The 21,307-nt window shown below is 34.6% G+C and overlaps 3 protein-coding genes and 1 long non-coding RNA gene across 6 annotated transcripts; 1 reads left to right on the top strand and 3 right to left on the bottom strand.

Moving 5' to 3' along the window:
• Positions 1-1,641: 1,641 nt before the first annotated feature.
• Positions 1,642-4,392, bottom strand: LOC110623895 (probable E3 ubiquitin-protein ligase RHC1A). The gene is made up of 2 exons (XM_021768915.2): positions 3,672-4,392; positions 1,642-1,973 (listed from the first exon to the last, which is right to left on the bottom strand). The coding sequence occupies exon 1, from the start codon at positions 4,390-4,392 to the stop codon at positions 3,676-3,678; it is 717 nt and encodes a 238-aa protein (XP_021624607.1). The 3' UTR covers positions 1,642-1,973; positions 3,672-3,675.
• A 299-nt stretch (positions 4,393-4,691) lies between these two features.
• Positions 4,692-10,166, top strand: LOC110623897. Of its 3 annotated transcripts, XR_002489339.2 has the most exons (3): positions 4,749-5,117; positions 8,838-8,927; positions 9,090-10,166. It is a non-coding gene; the product is annotated as an uncharacterized LOC110623897 (long non-coding RNA). The 3 variants fall into 3 exon arrangements; XR_002489341.2 differs by having other exon boundaries at positions 4,692-4,831; positions 8,838-10,166; XR_002489338.2 differs by having other exon boundaries at positions 8,838-10,166.
• A 1,211-nt stretch (positions 10,167-11,377) lies between these two features.
• On the bottom strand, positions 11,378-12,161 carry LOC110623896. The gene has a single exon (XM_021768918.2). It carries the CDS (start codon positions 11,925-11,927, stop codon positions 11,496-11,498), a length of 432 nt encoding a protein of 143 aa, XP_021624610.1. The 5' UTR covers positions 11,928-12,161; the 3' UTR covers positions 11,378-11,495.
• A 974-nt stretch (positions 12,162-13,135) lies between these two features.
• Positions 13,136-15,064, bottom strand: LOC110623894 (AAA-ATPase At4g25835). Its single transcript, XM_021768914.2, has one exon. It carries the CDS (start codon positions 14,827-14,829, stop codon positions 13,276-13,278), a length of 1,554 nt encoding a protein of 517 aa, XP_021624606.1. The 5' UTR covers positions 14,830-15,064; the 3' UTR covers positions 13,136-13,275.
• Positions 15,065-21,307: the final 6,243 nt, after the last annotated feature.

Here is a 21,307-nt window from a genome sequence, read left to right on the forward strand (position 1 = left end):
AAGAAGAAGAAAAAGCCCCGACTCTGCTCTAATTGGCAGGCTGCTAAGGAACTCTTCTTTCTCCTTGTCATTTTCTCTCCTTTCAATGTCATAATACAATCCAAAGTCCAAAGAAAAACAAAACAGACTAGCTTTGCTGTATTAAAGGATTACAATGCTGAGAATCAAATCGAAAAACAAAAAAATCATCTTATCAAATACTAAAATCCAGACATGTATATGCACAACTGTAACAAACTAAATATATATAATCAAAACATAATTATCTTCTGAAGCCTATGATCTCCGATCTTTATCTGCTGGGTTCTGTGGGCAATTCTTTGGAGTAGGAGAAAGCTCAACACCTGCAGGAAAGTCTTCTAGAGTAGCAAGCATCCGTCGAATGCTAACAGAGCGAGCTGGCTTGAAGCTAGATGATCTTTCAATGGTCTTGGAGAAAATGTTTGATGATTTGGAGAGGATGATATAAACCAGAGCTTGTACCAGAGCAAACATGGCCACCTTCAATAGCATGTCTCCTAAGCTGCTTTCCATCATCATCGTCATCTCTTTGCCTTGTGAATAATGGATACTATAAACCTTGATTTGTTCAGTTGATGTTACAAGAAGCAATGCAAATTTGTAGCTGAAGAGAGGTTATGAAGATGATTAGATATATATACAGGGAATCATTAGCGTTGCATATTTGACCAGCCGTGGGGACTTTTCAAAGTTACGTATTTATTTATTTATTAGTTTCTTTACTCGTTGGGAGATGGTGACACGCATTGGATGATAATATATCTCGACTGTTAGTTGGAGAAATTTCCCAACTCCTTGTTTTCCAGAATAAATTTACTTTTATTACCCTTGACGATTCGTAGAAGTTGCTGCTCTAGATAATAATTAAGGACATGGTCAATCCTGAGGTCTAGAAGGAAGGTTGCCTTCTACTCATTCTAGAGTTACGAGATCTTAAAATTATTAACAGTTTATTAGGCTTAAACTTCACGTGGGTTTATTGAGTAATAAAAGGTGTTTAATTTAATATATGTCTTGAAGAAATGAAAATCATGATTCAATGGTGGACCACAAGGGATGAGGATAAGGAAGGATTACTTGCAGTACACGAGTGATCTTCAGCTATCAAAGCAATCTCAAGAAAGAGAGGAAGTCCCCAAGCGAGTGTTGCTTATAAATTCTAATGTTATGTGGAGCCACCTCACTTTCTCTTGTTCATTTGCTGCATGGGACCTCCTTCCAACCACTTGTTAGCCAATTAGTTGCAGAAATTGCCAACATAAACCTTATCTAAAGCTACTAATATTGTATAAAAAGGCTAGGATGATTCTACTTAAGAACCCAAACACTAAACGACCCTTTAACAGACAAAACAAAAACTTAGCCGTAGGTGGCCTTTCATAAACTCAAAGTTGCTGCCGACTTTCTATTTGTTTTCTCAACATCCAGTTAAAAATGATGAACCATAACCCACAGCCTTGAGCAACACTTTCAATGGACACAAGTTGGTCATCATCAAACAACTGGATTTTCTTGCTCCAACTTTTTGTTTGCTCAAGCCAAGAAACAATGATGAAAGAAGAAAATCATGGCAAATAAAATAATTGGCTGCCCACATAATTATAAGCTCAACAACTTCCATAGGAATTGCAAAATTGCAACTTACTTTTCTATTTATTGGTCAAAATCCAAGCCAAAAAGCAGATATTATTAGCTTACACGATATTCTTAGGAGGGAGAAGCAGGGAGAGAGGGAGGGAGAATGCACAACCCATAAAATATTATCTGTAGTTTTATGTTTGTCTGCTGCTGATTTACACTTCATTAAACTGATGGATGATCGCAAAAACCCAGCAACTTCTTCAAACCATCAAACATTATTTGTAGTACCATGATCACTCACTGCTGATTTACACTTCATTATACCGTTTTAAGATGAGAAAACCATCAAAAACCTCAAATAGTTAAATCACCTACATTCAAGGAGTAAGAAATGGATTACAAATCAGTCCAAATTACGAAATGCAGCAGAACGATATCAAGAAATAATCAACTGTCTATAAAGAGCTGGCCTAATAATCAAGCCAGCACCAGTCTAAGCCAGAGACCTAGAAACAATCTCATGATCTCAGATGTGCTCTGCCCAAATGGTCTTACTCCTTGTAACTAAGCAGCAAAAGGCTACAGTCTCACCATACTGGTGTTATGGTCTCTAATATAGTAATATCGCTCATGTCTAGTAAACTTTATAGGTGAAATCAGACTCCCTAGAAGAAAACTTCCTGGGATTGCAAAGAAAACAATCCATCTTTATTTCAAAAAGAGAAGTCCAGGCATGCCTTTATTTAATTCATGTAAAATTTCATAAAACAAGTTTATTTTTGCCTTAGCAACAACACTAACAGAAGAATTTGTATGCTTATATGATAGTCTTAAAACTCGTTAAATGCAGGTCTAGAATATCATTTGCTCTGAATCTTTAAAGGAGCTATTTGCCAGTCAAACTTTTTAAGTCAAATCATCATTGTCTTTCAAGGCATGCATTTACTTGTATAAGTCCTGACTCCTGAATGTTCTGTACTTCCACAATATTATATGGATCTTATTGTATATATTCATCCAAGTTTGGAATTAGTTTTCTGTCACTTTTTTTGCATAGCTCAACTAGAACTTGATCTTGAATCAAGGTCTATCTAAAAAGTTTTCCCGCCGTCATTAAATTTGCACAAATCCAGAAAAGCACTTTAACATACTTCTAATTTGCAATATATGAACTAAAATTGTTATCCTTAGAACAATAGCATGATTAGACATGAAAATTATTCTTCATTGTTGCCAACAGACGTGCAATCTCATGCATAACATCTGTTTGACAGACATTAGTATTAAGTAAAACAGTACAAGAATGCAACCGCACTTGAAAGTAGAAGCTTATAACATAACGAGGACAATGTTTACAAATAGGAATCTAGTTGAAAGCCTTCAAAATGGTCTTTCATTTAAAAAGAATTATTTCAATTGAAGGAAAATAGAGATCAGTAAGCTAACAGAAAAAGAAAACGTATTGCTCCACTCAATGCAAGTTGATAAAACTCTCAAAGTAGAGAAATTAAATCATCCTACTAAGAAATTCAGAATCTGTAAAAGGACAATTTCAGCAAAAATACCAAGTCATTGAAAAATAAGTAAAAGAAATTCCAAGACTAACTTAGATTTCTTCTTTGTGGGTTTTAACATTGCCTTCTCCAAAAAGGCTATTGTTCTTCCTGGTATCTATTAACAGAAAGCAACTTAAAAGGCTAAAATAATAGGTTTTAAAGCTTCAGAGACTAAATCAGTTGTAAACGCTACCCCTTTTTGTCATTGAATAGGAGATGATCTTTAATACGCATATTGGGAAAAAAAAAAAGAGATCAGCAAGTATCCCAGCAGTAGATTAGTGGCCCTGATCCCAAGTGAACTCTAAAACTAAGCATCTCATGATCTTATACAATCCATTTGACAATACCCAAAATCTGAAACACCAATAATCAGATTGGTAACTTCTACGGAATTGAGCAGCAAACTCTATTAATTCACAATCCTTTGAAAATGAGCACGTAATGAATAGATTAGCTAGACAGAGAGCACCATTGTGATATATGACTATATGAATAAAGAATGGAAGTTACCTGCCTAAAAGTGTGAAGGAAGATAGCTAGATAAAGTCCCAACATCAGGGAAAGCACAATCAGCACTATCCTGATTAGGGAATCCCATTTCCATCCCCACATTATTAAAGCCTCCAGTGCAGTCCACATTCCGTTCAGGCTCTCGCACTTCCGGCACGTGCGACGGAGATGACAAATGAGAAGAAGACCCACTCGTAGGAATCACAGCTCTATCGTTCTTTGATGGTGTAGGAAGCTGGAAGCGACAGAGAGGACATGAGTTGTGATTGGAATGAAGCCAGGGAAGAATGCAGTCAGGATGGAACAAGTGATTGCAAGGAAGGAGCTTTGCATCGATGTCGATAACAAACTGGTCCTTGCATACCGCGCAGAGTACTGGGTCGTCGTCGTCCATTCCCTTCAGATGGCAAGATGTGATTTTTATAGTGGGAAGGATGGAGTCGATGGAGGGGGATGGAGTGGCATTCGTATCATCGTCTGAAGGGTTGATGTCGCTGAAAAGCGGGAGAAAGAAGCGGCGGAAGGAGGGGCTATCGAGGAAGAACGAGCTGGTGTCGGTGGTTGCGATAGGAGTAGTGGGGGTGGGGTCATCCATGAGTTCAAGACGGTCACGGAGGCAGTGAGGGCAAAGAAGGGGATCAGCGGTGGTGGAGAGGAGGTGGATGCTCATGTCGCATTCGTGGCACCAGTACGTTTGGTGCTGCATTTCGGTGGAAGACATCTCTTTACTTCACTTCTGCCTCTGTTGTCTTCTCTACTCCACTTCTCCTCTTATCATGAGTGAGTGAGAGTGAACTCTTTCTTTATAGTTTGGTCGGTTTGTTTGGTGCGTGCGAACAGTGAAGGTGGGTCCATGGATTTGATGTGGGGTCTGTCGGTTTCTATTCTACATGTTCTTTTCCATTTGCCCTTTAGCTACTCCAGGCATTTCAGTTTGGTAGCTTCCTTTTTCTCCTATCTGCCTTCCTCCCTTCTCCCATTTCCCTTTGTCATTGTGACAGAAACATAGCTCCTCATTATTGGTTAGTAATCGACAGATACATGGGGAGGTGAGTGATCATGGTTTCTATGCTATACAGAAAGCTCCATTGTTTTGCTGATTGAGCACCTGATCAATCATATGTCGTTTTCCTCCAATCCTTTGGTTCCTCATTTTCAAGGTTAGATCTTTGTCCCTTTCCCTTTACCTTTCCTCTGTTGCTTGTGCTTTTCTTTCATCTTCTATGACTTTGATCTCTCCTTGGTGCCCATTTTATCTTTACCTTTCTGTGTCTTCGCCTTTGTTTCAAATTTGTGGTTTCCCTCGCACCTTTAGCAGTATCATGGATTTTATTACTGTCCCCAGATTTTCCTTTCCGTTTTGCCTTTCTTTCTCCTATTTGCAGAAGCAAAAATGCTTGGTGGAGGCTGTGAGGATGAAACTCATAACCATGAAAGGTTTTCTAGGTTTGTGGAATATTGATACTTTCCATCAATCATTGCTCTATTAGAATTCTTCGTTACCCTCGGTTCTTTGGCACTTGCCATTAATTTTAGGAAATTTCTATTTAGTCTAGATAATATGAAAACTTTATTAGTTGGTCCTCCATTTTGAAAAATATATTTTAAAATTTGAAAATTCTACTAATTAGTTTCTCAGATACGGAAATGTTAATGAATTCTCCTGTAAATACTTAAGGGCGGTCTAACTATTAGATTTTTTGAAACATCAGGTAATTTTAATGTAGGAACTAACTATTAGATCTTTTGAAACATTAGGAAATTTTAATATAGGAATTGAATAGTCTTATAATAAATGAGTTTCCACATAGTATAGGAATTGAATAGTCTTATAATAAATATGGCACAATAGTATTCTCATTGGAAGAGTTATCTAGCAGCTGCATATAGCATATTTGAGTCTTCAAATGCAATAAACTAGAAACTCTAATTGGACTTTCTTGATTTGCCTGTTTCAAATGCATAAGTAGTGAATATTGTATTTGGTTCTCATTTATCATTTGGCTAGTGCATTGATAATTTCATTATATGTCATCCATGCATTGATAATTTCATTATATGTCATCCATTTCTGTTTCCTTTACAGTCTGTTTGGATGGGGTGAGGGAAGGGTAATTGATGGAAGGGAAAGGGAGAATAATAAGATGGGGGAAAGGTTAAGAGAGTTATCATAAAAAATTGCAAAATTTTGGGAAGGGAAGAATTAATAGAAAGATAAAAAGAGGTAATATAAGATTTACTATATATAAAAAGAAACACTATATTTAGGAAGAGTTGAATAAAGGGTGTAAAGAGTGGTGAAGACAGGTAATGTATACAATAAAATAATTTACTCTTACCTCTCCCTCCTTACACCCCAATTTTGGGTGTAAGGAAATATAAGATTTGAGGGGCAAGGGAGGGTAAGTCCTGTTCTTGCTTATCCTTCCCCTTCACTAGCTCATCACTTTCCATACTAGGGTGAGTAAGTTACTTACCGCTCCTTCACCTTCAACCAAACTTAGTATAAGAAGCTTTGGTTAAACTTCTTCTTCAAATATGTCTGCAATCAACAGCAGTAGATCATGATTGGAGCTATTGATACACTTCCATCATTTAAATATATTTGGAGAAGCTATATTTCATTTATGATAGCATGTGTTCAACACATCATGTAGGTAAAGAGAGTTCTTTTTAGTTATGTAGTAAAATAGCTTAAATTAATATCTTTTTTCATCATTCTTGTTATATATAATTAGCATTTAACTGTAATATCCAGCTAAACTCCATTGTCAGAATTTTAAGTTTCTGACGGAACCTCCATTGAAATTGGAATCTTGGAACTGTAAAATTTAAAAGAGCAAAATGAGGTTTTTTCTAAACTTTTTTAAAGTATTTGTGAAAATATATTTTGAGTATAAAAAAAAAGTTTTTAGAAGTTTTAACGTTCGGCTGCCGAACCTCCCAGATTTGGTCGCCGAACATTAACTGGCAGGCCCACTATAAAAAGGTTTTTTGCCCGAAAATGAAGAGTATTTCCTCTCTATTTCAGATAGAGGTGAGTCTAATCCAACCCTTAATGCTTTTGAGTTTATTCCTTTATTTTCTCTTCAAATAATTTACAGTTCTTTCTTTCAGTTTTAAAAATCAAGGTCTTAGGTTAAGAGCTTAAAGTCTAAAGTGTTCAAACATCCTTCTCCACAAAATCTTTTGTGGTCCTATTTTTGTCTCAAAAAGGTAAGTTAATTCTTGCCTCTCTTCCCTCCTATAATTTTAAAGAGAATGAAAATTGTTTTCTTCCGGTGGTTTGATAATGCATATAAAGTTTTGGAGTTTAAGTTTACAAATTTGATATAATGGATGAATTTCTGTTTTGATGATGCATGTTATTGTTAATGGGCCTTTTAAGTTGTTTGGAACCCTGTGGTGTGTTGTTGTAGTATGGTTTTTGAAGATCTGTTGTTCTTTGATCTTATTTTTTAGCCTGCTGTTTAAGTGCAAAATCGGGTTTGGTATGAAACTAAAACTCAGGTTCGGCCGTTGAACTTGCACTTAAGGCAACCATCTTTGGTTGCCACAAGTGTCTCTGAAAGTGAGAACTTTTGGGTTTGTTAGGGGACTTTAGACCATTGAACCTACCATCGAAAGTCCCCTATTCAGTCGTTTCCAGTATTTTTTCTATGTATTTTCTTGTATATTTTTAGAAGTGTCTTGGGGTATTTTTAACAATTGTAAATGTTATGTTTGGTTCCTTAGAGGCCCAGTAGTGAAGTAACTGCTAAAAAGCGATGCTTGTGACTGCAAAATTCATATTTTAATCCCACATCGGTTGTGGAAAGGGGTAATGTGCCCCTTATATGAGTCATAGGTAATCCTCTCACTTGAGCTAGCTTTTGGGGTGAGTTAGGCTTGGCCTAAATTTAACATGGTATCAAAGCCTCCCCATTCGATGTTGGGCCTCCCATAAATATGTCACGCACCAGTAAAATGCTGGGCATGAGGGGGTGTGTTGAATCCCACGTCGGTTGTGGAAAGGGGTAATGTGCCCCTTATATGAGTCATAGACAATCCTCCCTCTTGAGTTAGCTTTTGAGGTGAGTTAGGCCTGGCCCAAATTTAACAAAATCAAATATATTAAGCATCCTCATGCATCATAAATGTCATGTATATTTGAATGGATTATTTTGCGTTAGATCCACGAATATGATGCATTGCATATTTAATTGTTATTGTGGATGGATATTAGATGACCCACTAATCCTCGTATCATAACATGATATATTTATGTATGACGGATGTGGAGTTTAGGTTGAGATCTGTTCTACGCCCTTGACATTATGTGAGAGAAAGACTAGTATTTCCATTCTATACCCTCTAGCACTATGGACATGTTATGTTTAAAAAGAAGTCACAAGGAGCACTCGTTATGGGGGTTACTGATGACCGGGCGCCATTGGATTTTTTTTATGGGGGGTTACTGATGACAAGTCAATTTTCTTGTGAATTGTTTGTGTTATGAAGTATGCATGCGAGCATATGTTTTATTAAACTGTTTTATGTTATGTTTTTACTTACTAAACTATAATAGCTTATTAATTTCTCTTAACTCTAAGTTTGCAGGATTAGAGTTAGTTACTATGGATTAGTATTGTGTTTGGTCCGAAAATTCTTTTATGATCTTTTTGTCGATGGTCTTAGTATGTAAAAATTTTAAATTTAATATTATGTTTGAATTAACTGTGGTATATAATGATAACTGTATTAAAGTATTTGATGAGAGCACTAGTATAGGTTTATGTTTACGGTTATGATGTTATGTACATACCGAGTTTTATATTAGACATAACGGGATGTATAGTAGACTTATCATGAGCTTTGGCGACTTAAATATCTGAACCTTAGGGCCAGTAGATTATTACATTAACCCTTTCAGAATTTTAAAAATTCTTGCAAACTGAGACAGCCTAGTGCTAAAACATATTAATATACAAGGTGAAGTTCATTTATGGTTACTATGGTTGCTTGGATAAGGACTTTTAGTTGCAGTTGTGTTCAGATGAGAGTTAAAGCATATGATTTTGCATGAAGCTATGTAATTAGCTAGAAGAGTACGATGATGTAGTTTAGTCCGTACAGACTATTTACAGCTGATGAACTCTTAAAACTTTTTTTCTCATCTTCTTTCAGTATTACATGCAACACATCATGGCAAGAACTGACGGGATAAGCTGGTATTTGGTGAGGCACAGGGGTTCTCTTAAAGTTAAATTCTCTAAGGTGATATTATTTTGTTTGCGTTAGTTTAGTCCTATCTTTTTATTGTCAATTTTTTAATCAGAAATATATTGTTTGCACTTTGGCTATACGAAATTCTTGTTGAACAGTGACTAATTAATTGTACTTGTATGCTTATCATTGGATGACGTATTGAGGCTTCAGCCACTAAGAGATGGATCAACTTTAGAGGAAGGTGTTATAACTAAGGAGTAGAGTACTGACTGACCCTTAGTCACTTTCTACTCTACATCCTTAGTTACAACAGAAGGTTGAATCAGGTTAGGTTGCTTTTTAGTATTAAATTCTTGGTACAGTATTAAAATCTGGTGCTTTACAATATTATATCATATAGCAGTTGGCCTTGACTCACAACTGGGATTTCAATCCCCCATACATATTGACTGGCTCCACCCCTGCCCCCACGCTCCCAACCCAACCCACACCGCTGAAAAAGTAAAGAAGGATGAAGACCAGTGTGAGACAGCTGAAGGGCGAGTACAGTGTATAGAGGACTTGGTTCAATGCATAGGATGTGCTAAAATCACTATTACAGATTGTAGGTTTCCCTTCAGGTTTTTCATATAGTTGACATGCTGAACTTGTGCAATACTTTTACAAATGCGAAGTTTCATTCATATATACCTGATTTTGGCGGGGATCTAAACAAAGGTTTCATAATAACTACAGATTGCCCCTACCTATTCATGCTCTGTGTAAGGAATTCGAAGTTCTAATCTTATCCTTTTGTTGCTCAATTCATTTAATGGATGGCTTGAGCTTCTAGAGAATAGACTAGAAGACTTCTATCTTTCAAAAATTTTGTTGTGCATAATATTGACAGGATGAGGCATCTGAAAAAGAGCTCATCTATTTTTCTTGTATCAGATGGAAAACTCTCTATGCAAGTTGAGGCTGTTACTTGGGAATATAATTTTTAAGCCTACAGAATGGAATTTAACAGTGCAAAATCTGTCTATTTCATGCCCTCAATACTACACTGAAGTGATTTCGAATTGTTAAATTCCAAGTGCAAAAGGATCACCATTTACAAAAGATGCATCAATTGAACTTTGTGGCAGGACTACTAGAAATCTGCAGCTTAGTCTTGTTAGCGGACTTGACACTTAAGTCTATGGTAGTCTTGTCTATTGACTCAATGGCATACTGTAACAAAAATTATTTGGATTGTTATTAATTGGATTATTTAGTAGTTAAAACACGCAATGGAAAATTAAAAAGTATTCCTAGAAAAATTTATTATGCATATGATATGTATGTACATATATATACATATACATACATATGTGATATGTGTATGTGTACTCTCAAGATGAGTAGTAGGGTCTTATCATAGGATAAGCCATAACGAATATTGATTTCACTTACAAGGAGTCGCTCTGAAGGCTGAGTGACTGTTTCTTCTAATTTTTGTATTAGTTTGATGTAGGACTAGCATGGTCTTAACAATTGTAGGAAAGCTTCGGTGGCTAGTAATGCTGTGTCTCTAATGTGCTCTGTTTTGCTGAAATTATGAATTCAGTTGTAAGCTAGTTTGGATCTCATAAGAGAAATCATTGCAAAACAGTGTTTTGGTATCTCAAGTATGTGAAACAACCATCACATAGGATAGGAAGAATTTTATATCATTGCTAAAATTTTGAAAGTGGATGCTAGGGAAAAGTTGTGCCTTTCTTATCCAGATTGGTGGGGGTCTGTATATATCACATGCTTGAAATTGCTTTTTAGTATTAGAGTGCATTTTGGGAGAACAGGATAGAAATTTTGCACATACCTTATCAGAATATCAGCAGGAATAAGTTAGTATCTTGCGCAAATTTATGAAGGTCTCTTATGAGGTAGCACACATGTTTTCAGGAAATAGGTATCTGACTGCTAATTTTTATTTTAAGGGGGTGTGGAGGATTCATAAGCACTTGTTGGAAGTAGTGACTGGCCCAGAAAATTTCCTGACTTATATGATCAAGGAATGCTATTGAAATTTACTGAGTATTGGTCAGCATGTAGCCTGATAGTGTCAGGTGCTGCAATATTGGAACCGTGGTACAAGATCATCGAGGACTATTGATACTATTGTTGACAGTCTCCATAGGTTTTTCAATATGTTGCAGGGTGGAACCTGCTGTTACTGCTAATGCCTCTTGTGATGGATATTATGGTGATGGATTTGAAGACTCCAAAACATTTCAAACTGCTAGTTCTCAGACTCAAGTGCAGAGGTCAGAGCTGGATGTTTATTCAAATGGAAACGCTTGCTTTTGTCACTGAAGAGACAACATAATTCTTGGTTGAAATTGTCAAATAAATTCATCTTCTCTTATTCCTGGACCGCTTTGTGAGTCTCACTCTATGTGGAATTACCATTTACAACAGAATTGCAGCATACTACAGATTCATTTGAATAACCATTCCATCCCTTTCATGGATGAGGGTTAAAGAAATTAAGATTAGCCAAAATTTTATTTCAATTATGGAAAGCATACAAAGTAGCTGTAAAACAACACAGGCTACGGTATTTGACAGTACAAGTAGGAGGAATAGCAGGGATAATTAAACAGAAGACGGCTGTTGAAGCTTAGAGGCTTCAAGATCAGCAGCTTTCTGGAGAAAACTGTTGCTATCGTCCTCAAGAGCCATCTGGATAGGACTGGAGCCCAAACCATCAGCAATAGCAAGCAATATCTTCTTGATCTCAGACCTATACTCTTCACGATCAACGGTTCCACTCTTATCACAATCAAACTTCTCAAATATGGCGTCATACAACTGGGAGAGCTGCTCTGGAGGGGTGACGACGTCGATCCCAAAGTGGGCTTCCATCAGACGCAGAGTCTCGAAGCCCCTTCGAAGCTCAGAGCGGGACAAAACTCCATCGTTGTTAAGATCAAGCTTGGCAAAAGTTTCATCAACGCTCTTCTGGAAGTGGGATTCATCGTTCACGAAGTTACGGACCGTTGACCCATCGATGATGACCACCCCCATATTCTTTCTTTCTTTATGGTTGCTGTTCCTGATTGGATTGCAAGTGACGGGATAAAGGGTGAAGTCGGTGGATGAGATATTTTATTGCGTCGTGGGAGATGTGAACGGTGGGAGGTGTTGGGTGGCTTAATATGGTGGCACTTTGTGGTTTAACAGTATGTGGTTCTTATGGTTTTCCGTGCATTTTGATTTGATCCGTTTTTTCTGATACCACGTGCCACAACCAAGTTCGCGAGATTTCAATGGCTTATCATGCAAATCGAAAATTTGAGGAAACAATTTTCCATTTCATTTTCATTTTCTTTTGTTTTATTATCTATAAAATAAAAATATTTTCAATATTTTTTCATTTTTCAATAAATATAAAAAATAATCATTTTAATACTTTTTAATTTTATAAAATTTAAAAAATAAAAAATTTGTTTTCTGTTTTCTTATTAAAGTAAAAAAGTTGAAATAACATATTTTCTAATTTTTTAAAAGTAAGAAAATATTTTTTTTCTTTTACACATAAGATAAAACATCCATTAGATTAATGAAAGCCTGGAGCCCATTACATCAATATGACCAAATCACATATTCAAACAACAGTAGGTCACAACTAAAGAAAATCCTAAGCTCGACCTATCCCAAAAACAAACCTACACCCAGGGGAGGAACTCTAGCCGTAGATAGAACACTACAAGGGTATCGTCGTTGTCATTCCTTTCAGAAAATATGTAACGCCAACATGCGACACTTAAAGATAGAAGAAAACTCATAAGCATAAACACTAGTGTCGAAGGGATCCAAAAGCAGCCTAAGGACCACATAAGCCAAAGTTACGGAGAGAAATTATTTTTTAAGAACAAAGAGATAGCAAAGCTCTCGACGTCTCGCTCGTGCCTTTCAGAGCTTGTAGGTTCTTTGTAAGATTACTACGATCTAAACTTAAACAGAGAAAATACTATAGATGTGACATTCTCGATGTGTGGGTTTCCCTGGTTGCAGAAAAATATTATGATTGCCGAATCCAAAAGTTCGCCACCAATGATGGCAAATTTCATGATGTTGGTCGAGAAAAAAATCACTCTCTAAAAGATGCGTGAATACGATCGTATAATAAAAAAAATTTAAGTTATTAATTAAGTGTAATATAAATTAAATTAGATTAAATGTCCAATTAATCTGCAATAAAGATAAAGAAAGAAACTTAAATCGATCCATCATGCTAAAAACTTTCAATAAAAAGAAAATGGTTATTAGATGTACATCCAAACAAGCCAAAAATAACCCAAATTTTCTTACGAGTCTATCAAGTAAAAAGACTAATAATTTCTTCTTTAGATAATGCTTCAGCCGTACTCGGTCAAACACCCCTTCTACCAGAGTCAGACTTGGTCAAAGATCTGAGTCTCACAAGAAATCTCGCCTTTTTCTCACAGTTACTACCGCCTTCCTTTCTCCTCTTCCCTCCACTCCTTCCCGGCGAGGAGTCCCAATTCTCCGGTGATCCCACTGCCAGGACGCTTTGCGGTGACCTTGTCACCGTGTCTTCATAGTCTATCAAATGCTCCTTTTGAGTCCCACTGCTCAAAATTTTTGCCTGCATTGTACCCACCACTTCCTTCATTGCTATATCAGCATTTCCTCTATTGCGCAACATTATCTCCCCTATCTGTGCCGGAGTGAGGGCACCGGTGCCGGATCTTATGCAGCTCTCCACCACGTCAAATAGAGGATGCGCTTCTATCCCCAAATAGTTCATCGCCAATACCTTGAAGGCATGCATCCCACAATTGCCTAAACTAACATGCACATCCATTCGGCCACATCTAACCAATGCAGGATCCACATTATCTCTGTGATTGGTCGTGAACACTATGATCCTTTCTTCTCCACAGCACGACCATAATCCATCGGTGAAGTTCAAGAGCCCTGATAAGGTGACGCGGCCGCTCTCCTCCTCATTGCCCGAGTCCTTCCCGTTTGGTGTGTGGGATCTTTTTCTTGTACTCTTTAGCATTCTGTCAGCTGTTAAATCCACGGAACAATCAATGTCTTCGATCACAATGATAGACCTGCTGGTAGTTTGTATTAGCAAAGCTCTGAGCTCGGAGTTGTCGGTGACTTTGGTGAGCTCAAGATCATAAACGTCATAGCACAAATAGTTAGCCATTGCAGCGATCAAACTGGACTTGCCAGAGCCTGGTGGACCATAGAGCAAGTAACCCCTCTTCCAAGCACGTCCAACTCTGTGGTAGAAGTCTCTTCCATTAGCAAACGATTTCAAGTCCTCCATTATCTGCTTCTTCAATTGGGGTTCAAGAGCAAGTGTTTCGAAAGTGGAAGGATGACGGAAAGGAACTGAGACCCAACCAGACTCGTATGAGGCATTCCCATTATTAGTAAAGAGCCTCCTTTCCCTCGACACCCGCTCGAACTCCTCGGCACGTGATGTGACGTGGTTGAGATACGGAGAGAGTAGGGCGGTGCAATGGCGCTTTGGTAACTTGAGACTGAAACTACGCTTCTCTTCTAACGAGTCTTGGACAGTTTCGACGTGGTGAGTCCAAGAAAGAGAGTGACCATTGAAGGTGTCATGGACAGTTTGATTAGGAGCTACAGTGAAGGAAATGTGGTTGGAGGACTTGGAGCGGGAGAGGGTAAGGCGGCGGCAGGCAGCCGCAGAGGTGGAAGGGTTGACAGAGTTGAGATAGAGATTGATATGGCGGTAGAGGTCATTGATCTCCACACCACAGTAGCCATTAAACTCAGGGATGTCGAAGTATGAATAAGGAGAGATGAGGTCTTGGAGGGACTCATAGATGGAGTGGAGAAGAGAGAGGAGCTGTGTGGGTAAGATGTTTTGGAGGACTGTGAGAAGGCCAAGGAGAGACCACATTTGCGACAAAATCTCCATGTTTTTGTTCTTGTATATGGTCGCTAGTTTTTTGGTTGGTGAATTGCGATATTGTCTCTGTCTAGCTAGTGGGTGGGTGTGTTTCAATTTATATATATTTGGTGCAAAAGATGAGAAGTGAAGAGAAGGTTGAATTGGGTCACCACTCAGCAGAGCAGACAGTAGTACCACTGTTGCTAGATAGACATGGAATTGTTTAAGATAGCAAGAAACAATGGCAGTGAAAAAGAAAAAGAAGAAGAAGAAGATAAGAGTTAAAGACACTGTTGAGGTCTGAAAAAGAAAAGGAGAGTAGCGTGGCAAAGATAAAGCTAAAGGTGAAGCCGACTACTCTTCTTTTGCTTTTTTCTTTGTCTACTAAATTAACTATATTTCTCATCAATCAAACACTTAACACTTAATTTCATGCAAATGCTAATTTCTTCAACCACATGAATGTATCTGGAGCTACATCATCATCAAATATTTTTTATTTTCTTAATTTCAGTATAATAAAATGCAAAAATTATATAATACAAGATATAATCAATTAGGCATTATACCTGTGATTATACTATGAATCATCACCTAAAATTATATTAGGATTATGCTAATTATGATAATATTAATTATTGATTAATTATAATTACAATAGAATATTCTTTTCAACATAATATATATATATATATATATATTAAAAATAAAAAAGCAAATAGAATATATAAAAATTCTTATGCAATCACACGGGACATGGACTGCTTTTGCTTTATTGACGATATGCTTTTGTTTCTTCTTTAACTTACTATGATTAATCTTGTTTGTTTCTTTTTCTTTTTCTTCTTCTTGAAATTGAGTTTCTATGTGGTAAGAGAATGTTCTTTAAAATAATTATACCCATCATCATGATAATAATGATTTGATGTGATATTCTGATTTTCTTTTGTTTTTTTGGGAAATCTGTTACTTTATGTATAGTCTTATATAGAGGGAAATTAACAAATTTATTATAAAAGCAATTTATATGTTTAGCTATGGTTTAAAGCTCCAATGGACAAAGATGCTTTTAAAAACCCAGAAATGTAATTCACACACGAAAGGCCATTTTGTAAAGTTGGGAAAATTTCAAATTTTCCAAATTAAAAAGATCTTCCATTTTTCATACTAGAAAAAGAGAGAGCCTGGATGCAGGATTTTTTATTTATTTATTTAGTTATTTGGTCTTTTTGGATAATTCTAGTATATTTCAATTTTGATTCCCAATTATATACTAATTAACTTGAGTTCATTTTCTTCTTTTTTTTTTTAAATATTTCTAGTATATATATGTATATATATCCTCCTTTCATTATTTGATAATTATGATAAATTTTATATAGCTTAACTGTGTGATCATGTACGTACTCAGGCAAAATACTTGATATTTATTATCTTTACCATGTTCATTAGCACCAGCTTGAATTCCTTTCCACAGCTTCATGCATGGGTTTTAAGAAGAAAAAAAAAAGAATATTGTATATATAAAGGGGGTGGTGAATATATTCCATGTCTTTTGCACATATTAGCAAATTTATAAACTTTTTATGAATGGTGCTTTTAAAGAATTAAAGTTTCATTTTACATCTCTTTTTACCAAAAATTGAGCCTAAAATTCTTTCAAGAAAGCGAGTGAGGTGTGAATATGAACACTTCACTTCATATATATTGAAAATTGGCAACTTTTAGTTCTTAATATGAAAAAATGGTTGAAATTTGTTAAAGGGAAAAATAAAGCTAAAGGGATAAAGGAAAAGAGGTTTTGTGTTGACATGAAAAGCCACAAGAGCAAGAGCATGGAGGAGCTAAGCTAGCCCTAGCATCAGTAAAATTAGGGTTTTAATTAGATATCCATGCATATATATCAGCCTTGCACACAAGAAAAGCAGTAACTTGTAGGAGAATCAAGAATAAAGTGATCACCTCATCTCGAATGCCAAAGATCGAATGGCCCAGATTCCATTAACAAGTTGTTTTTTCTATTAAAAAAAAAAAAAAAACTAAGATCATCTAAATTTAAAGAAGATGTCCTTGCAACCAGTGAAGAAGAGTGTTAGAGTTGAGACAATGAGTGGGATAAAAGATTCTTCTTTACATGCATGACATGAAGATGGAGGAGATAAAGAAAGCTTTCAAAGAAGCTTTAATTTGGCATGGGTTCCATTTCACTAATAGTGAGAGATGAGATGAGAGGAATAATGAAAATAATTAAATATTAATCTACATATTTATTTTTCTTTATATAAATATTAAAAGATAGTCAAATTTTATATTATTTATTTATCTCTATAATCATATCTCTATTAATGTACAATATATATATAAGAAGGTTAGAGGAATAATGAAAATATATAATATAAATTAAATTTCTAAATAAGTTCCATTACAATTTCATTATAATTAATATAAAATAAAATAAAATATAATATTGTTTTAATAATAATTCTAAATTATTCCAAAATTTTACATTATAATTCATAATTTACAAACTTGGTAATCATACAATCTTAATAATAGTATTATTATTTCACTTAAATTATTTTATCTATTGTAATAAAATTAATAAAGATTTCTAATATAAAATTTGAATTTTTTAAATTATTATGAATAATTAAAATTTTATAATTTTAAAAATAAGAGAAAATAATAGAATTGCAAAAAAAAAAATCCATGATAATTATTTTAAAATTTTAATTATAAATGAAGACTAATATAACCAACTATTAAGAATTAATTTATTTTAAATTTTATTATTTAAAATAGTTTAATAATTATAAAAATTTAGCTATTTGTACTTTTAAGATATATAATCCTAAACAAATTCTAAAAGAAAACAAATGAAATAGTTATTAGAAAAATTCTTAGATTACTTTTTTTTTTTTTAAAGAATGTTAATTTTATAAAATTAAATTCTAAAATTTTTTTAAAGGAAAACTATTAGTTGTATTAATAAAATTTCATCAAATAAAAAGAGAGACGATCATGCCTAATAGATTTTCTTAACCAAAGTATGAGCGGTTAGAGTGGTATGACGACGAATCCATCTAATAAAAATATCAGTTTTAGAGTCTAATAAAGATTTACAATCATTCAAAATCAAATCAAGTTCAGAAATGTTTAAATGTGAAGACTGAAAAGTTTAAAACACTCGCAAACAGTCCATAAAAATGCAATTATTAAAAAGTAAAAATTTCGTCACAAAGAGCAAATAGTGACAAATAGGGTTTCAATCTTCTAACATGAAGAATATCAAAGAGAGAAAGAGGATTGTAGAAAGAACACCAAGAATTTTCAAGAGAGATTTATTTTTTCCTTTAATTGTATTAACCTATGAATATGGAATTAACATTATACATCTATTTTGATTTTATCCAATGTTTTTGAAATTTTATCTATTATTCAAATTTAACTATTCCTAATATATATTTTGCGTTATTGGCATCCACTCTGCATAATAGGCTTAATTTAGAAATGATATTGATAAATTAAATATAAACTCAACTTTACATAAAAACGAGTTTCATACTTATTATTCGTTTAACTTCGATTGAACATTAAATTCAAAGTCTTAATTAGAAAATAATTACAATACCAATCAACTAAATCAACATAAGTTTCATTTGCACCCATTCTAAAATCTTAAATAATAATAATAATAATAATAATAATAATAGACAAATTACTACCATATCTCTTAAAATTCGACCTATATAATTAAAATGTCATTATACTTTTGATATTATATTAAAATATTTTTGCGATTTTATTTCACTAATCATTAAGTACATCCATACAATTAGACATCAATTTACTATTAAAAAAAATTGAAAAGACTAAATTGCCCTCATTTTAAATAAATCTCCAAATTTGACAACCGAAGAAGAAGTCAAATCATATATAAAACCCTAAAACGTAAAAATGTTTTCAAAAGTTGCTTATCACCATTACTGTCGAAGCTTGTAGAAGTCAATATTATTGTCGATTTTAACATCGTAAGAGATAAATTGTTGTTTGGTTACTTTTGATATTATATTAAAATATTTTTGCGATTTTATTTCGTTAATCATTAAGTACATCCATACAATTAGGCGTCAATTTACTATTAGAAAAAATCGAAAAGACTAAATTGCCCTCATTTTAAATAAATCTCCAAATTTGACAACCGAAGAAGAAGTCAAATCATACATAAAACCCTAAAACCTAAAAATGTTTTCAAAAGTTGCTTATCACCATTACTGTCGAAGCTTGTAGAAGTCAATATTATTGTCGATTTTAACATCGTAAGAGATAAATTGTTGTTTGATTGTCATTGTGAAGATGAGCAGTTGGAGAGAAGAGATTTGAGGAAGCTGGTCCACTCAATAAAGAAGAATCGTTTACTGCCATTATTGTCCTAGCTACTGGGTTATCAATAAGTACTTTTCTCTTTATAATAATAAGTACTTGACACTATTATAAAGTGAGAAACATTATTTTTGTCCGAATGTGGACACCATTGTCTTGAACTTTATGATTATCTTACATTTTATAACATAAAATAAAAATTTCAGTATGAAATATTCAATGTACTACCATTAATTTTGTAATTTAACGCAGGACACAATGAGTTTTCTAAATTATTATACTCTTCACTTTGAGTACAAGAGGCATGAAGATTTTATTAGAAATGTATTTGCAGATGAGTATTCATACACAAACCTCTTATTTGATGTGCATTCTTTGTTTAAATTGAAGTCTGAGGTAGTAGATATAGAGGCTAATACAGGATTAAAGATAGAAGATAACATGGACTTGCTTTTGTTATTTGACTTTCATAAAGATAAGCCTAATATTAACTTGAAAGTTATGAGGAAATTTGCCCCTTTATGTATTGAGATGCCTTTTGATGATGTGTTATAAGTAAATATAATTGATGCTCCTGGAGTTGACATTGATCAATTAATTATTAACTATGATAGAGGTAGGGGTAGGAGTGTACCTTTAAAAGGTGGTCAAAGTTATAGGCTCACCAATGTATTAAATAGGAATGAGATTGGTTTAAATGATGCAGGATCTTCAACTCTTGCACAATCTACTCCTATACCGAAAAACAGAGAGTTTTATGTTGCACCTTTGACACAAGAGTGCAATGATGTACAACCTGATTTAGAGAATAATGTTAGTGGTCTTGATGTTGGGTGCAACCTGATATTGCAGAATCTGATGTTGCAAAATTAGCAAATAGTGAGGTGAGGGGCATATATTCTACAGTTAGGGGAGGAGTGTTTATTGCTACTAAGGCTAGGAGGAGAGTTTCCACTAATACTAGATCAACTAGTACTGGAGATAGAAGCATACTACTGTGATGGGAAGAGTGCATACTGCAGTATAGGAGAGTGCATACTACAGTATGGGAGAGTTTCTACTGCTGCTAGAGGGAGAGTGCATACTGTAGTGAGGGGGAGAGTGTCCACTGCTTCTAGAGATGGAGTGCATACAAAATAGGATGAAGATAATGAAGTTGATAGTGAGAGTTCAGTTTTATTTTCTAATAGTAATGATAAGGAATGGGGTACATTTGGTGAGGTGCCAACTGATGTACTAAATAATGATGCACCTCTTGATGAAACTGATGAATTGTCTGATGTAGATAGTGACAATGAAAATGAGCTGTATGTTAGGTGAAAACAGAAGGGGAAAGAGGAGACTTACTGATCCTTTTAGGGGTATGTATGCATATGCATTTGAATATAGAGAAGGGGAAGAAATTATATTTAGAATAGGACAAACATTTAAAGATGTTAATGCAGTTAGAGACTATGCAATTAAAGGAGGGTATGAATTGGTGAGAAAGAAGTCAGACTTACAAAGGTTTATTTTAACTTGTGCAAGTTCATGATGTCCATAGAGATTCCATGCATCAATTTTAGCTAACCAAATGACATTTATGATTAAGAGTTTATAGGATGAATATATTTATGTTAGGCCTTTAGGAAATAAAAATTCTAATTCAATAACCAAGTGAATTATTGAGAAAACTTAAAGGCCAATTAAGAGCATATCCAGATATCAGTTATGATCTGATGCAGCATGAACTTCTTGATAAATAGGGAATTGAAGTGCCTATATGGTAGTTATACAGGACTAAGAGTCTAGCAAAACAAAGGCATGAAGGATTGCATTTTAAGATCCACAAAAATTTGAAAAAATATGTTCATTTGCTGCAAACTTTTAATCGAAGGACAATTGTTAAGATACAATCTAAGACCATAATCAATCAAAATGATCCTATTATATGTAAAAGAGTATGGTTGATGTTTGATGGAATCAAGTCTAGGTTCTTAAAAGGTTGTAGACCTTTCATTAGCTTAGATGGATGCCATTTGAAAGGACCTTTTGGTGGGATTTTTCTAGTTGTTATTGTAATGGATGAAAATAGGGGTGCTCTGTCATTGACATTTGCAATTGTTAAATCAGAACGCTAATA

The sequence above is a fragment of the Manihot esculenta genome, chromosome 10, assembly GCF_001659605.2.
Source record: "Manihot esculenta cultivar AM560-2 chromosome 10, M.esculenta_v8, whole genome shotgun sequence".
Taxonomy (NCBI): Eukaryota; Viridiplantae; Streptophyta; class Magnoliopsida; order Malpighiales; family Euphorbiaceae; genus Manihot; species Manihot esculenta.